Source organism: Papio anubis, unplaced genomic scaffold (assembly GCF_008728515.1).
Source record: "Papio anubis isolate 15944 unplaced genomic scaffold, Panubis1.0 scaffold5777, whole genome shotgun sequence".
Lineage (NCBI taxonomy): Eukaryota > Metazoa > Chordata > Mammalia > Primates > Cercopithecidae > Papio > Papio anubis.
In genome coordinates, this window is record NW_022165998.1 from 571 (window position 1) to 1,520 (window position 950).

The following is a 950-nucleotide window of genomic DNA, read 5'->3' on the forward strand; positions in this document are numbered from 1 at the left end:
AGTTTGAAATAATTCATGATAATTTTGTGCATCTGCATTTTAGGAAAAAACGGAAAGACCAGAATATTGAAGATCACTTCAAAAAACGGGAAAGATACAAGATAATTTGCACCGAGAAGAGGAAATAAAGTCCTCTGAAGGAATCTTAGCATGTCATGAATTTAAAAACAAGCAATCAAAGCAAATAAGAGTCACTTGAAATTCATTTCCTTTTAGAAAAATTTCACCCAAAATGTAACGTACATCAGTGTAGCAGTCAGTGTTTGGAAAACAGTTTACTTGAAAATAGTACTACAAAATTGTGTATATGAATGTTACTATTTTGGTCATAGCCATGCAGGTGGTAGCTGTGTTTTCAGTAGTAGCCCATTTACTTTCAAATAATTCAGTCATGGCACGAAAACAAAAACAAAACGAAACAAAAATGCATTTTCCCTAGTATTGGTAGCAGTGTAAGTCGAAGACCTATGAATGAGTAGAAAGTTATTAAACCAACCAATAGTAATGTGCTTGTCATTTTTTTTTTACAGAAATCATATGGTACAGAGACTGTGTGAAAGCAAAGAAGGTAGTCAGTATGGACAAGTTGTCAGCCACATTCCAAATCTTGATCTGAATGAGAACATTTCTACTGGATTGAAACCATGTGAATGCAGTATTTGTGGAAAAGTCTTTGTACGTCATTCCGTCCTTAACAGGCACATCCTAGCTCACTCAGGATACAAACCATATGGAGAGAAGCAATATAAATGTGAACAGTGTGGGAAACTCTTCATTTCTGTTCCAGGTGTTAGAAGACACGTGATAATGCACAGTGGAAATCCGGCTTATAAATGTACGATATGTGGGAAAGCTTTTCATTTTCTCAATTCAGTTGAAAGACATCAGAGAACTCACACAGGAGAAAAACCCTATAAATGTAAACAATGTGGTAAAGCGTTCACTGTTTC

The 950-nt window shown here is 35.3% G+C and overlaps 1 protein-coding gene across 1 annotated transcript; it reads left to right on the forward strand.

The window, feature by feature from the left end:
* Nucleotides 1–537: 537 nt before the first annotated feature.
* ZNF669 (zinc finger protein 669) lies at nucleotides 538–950 on the forward strand (the record flags this gene model as incomplete). Its single annotated transcript, NM_001168811.1, is given in 1 exon segment — nucleotides 538–950. A coding segment is annotated over 1 exon segment (413 nt), but the record flags the coding sequence as incomplete, so codon positions are not given.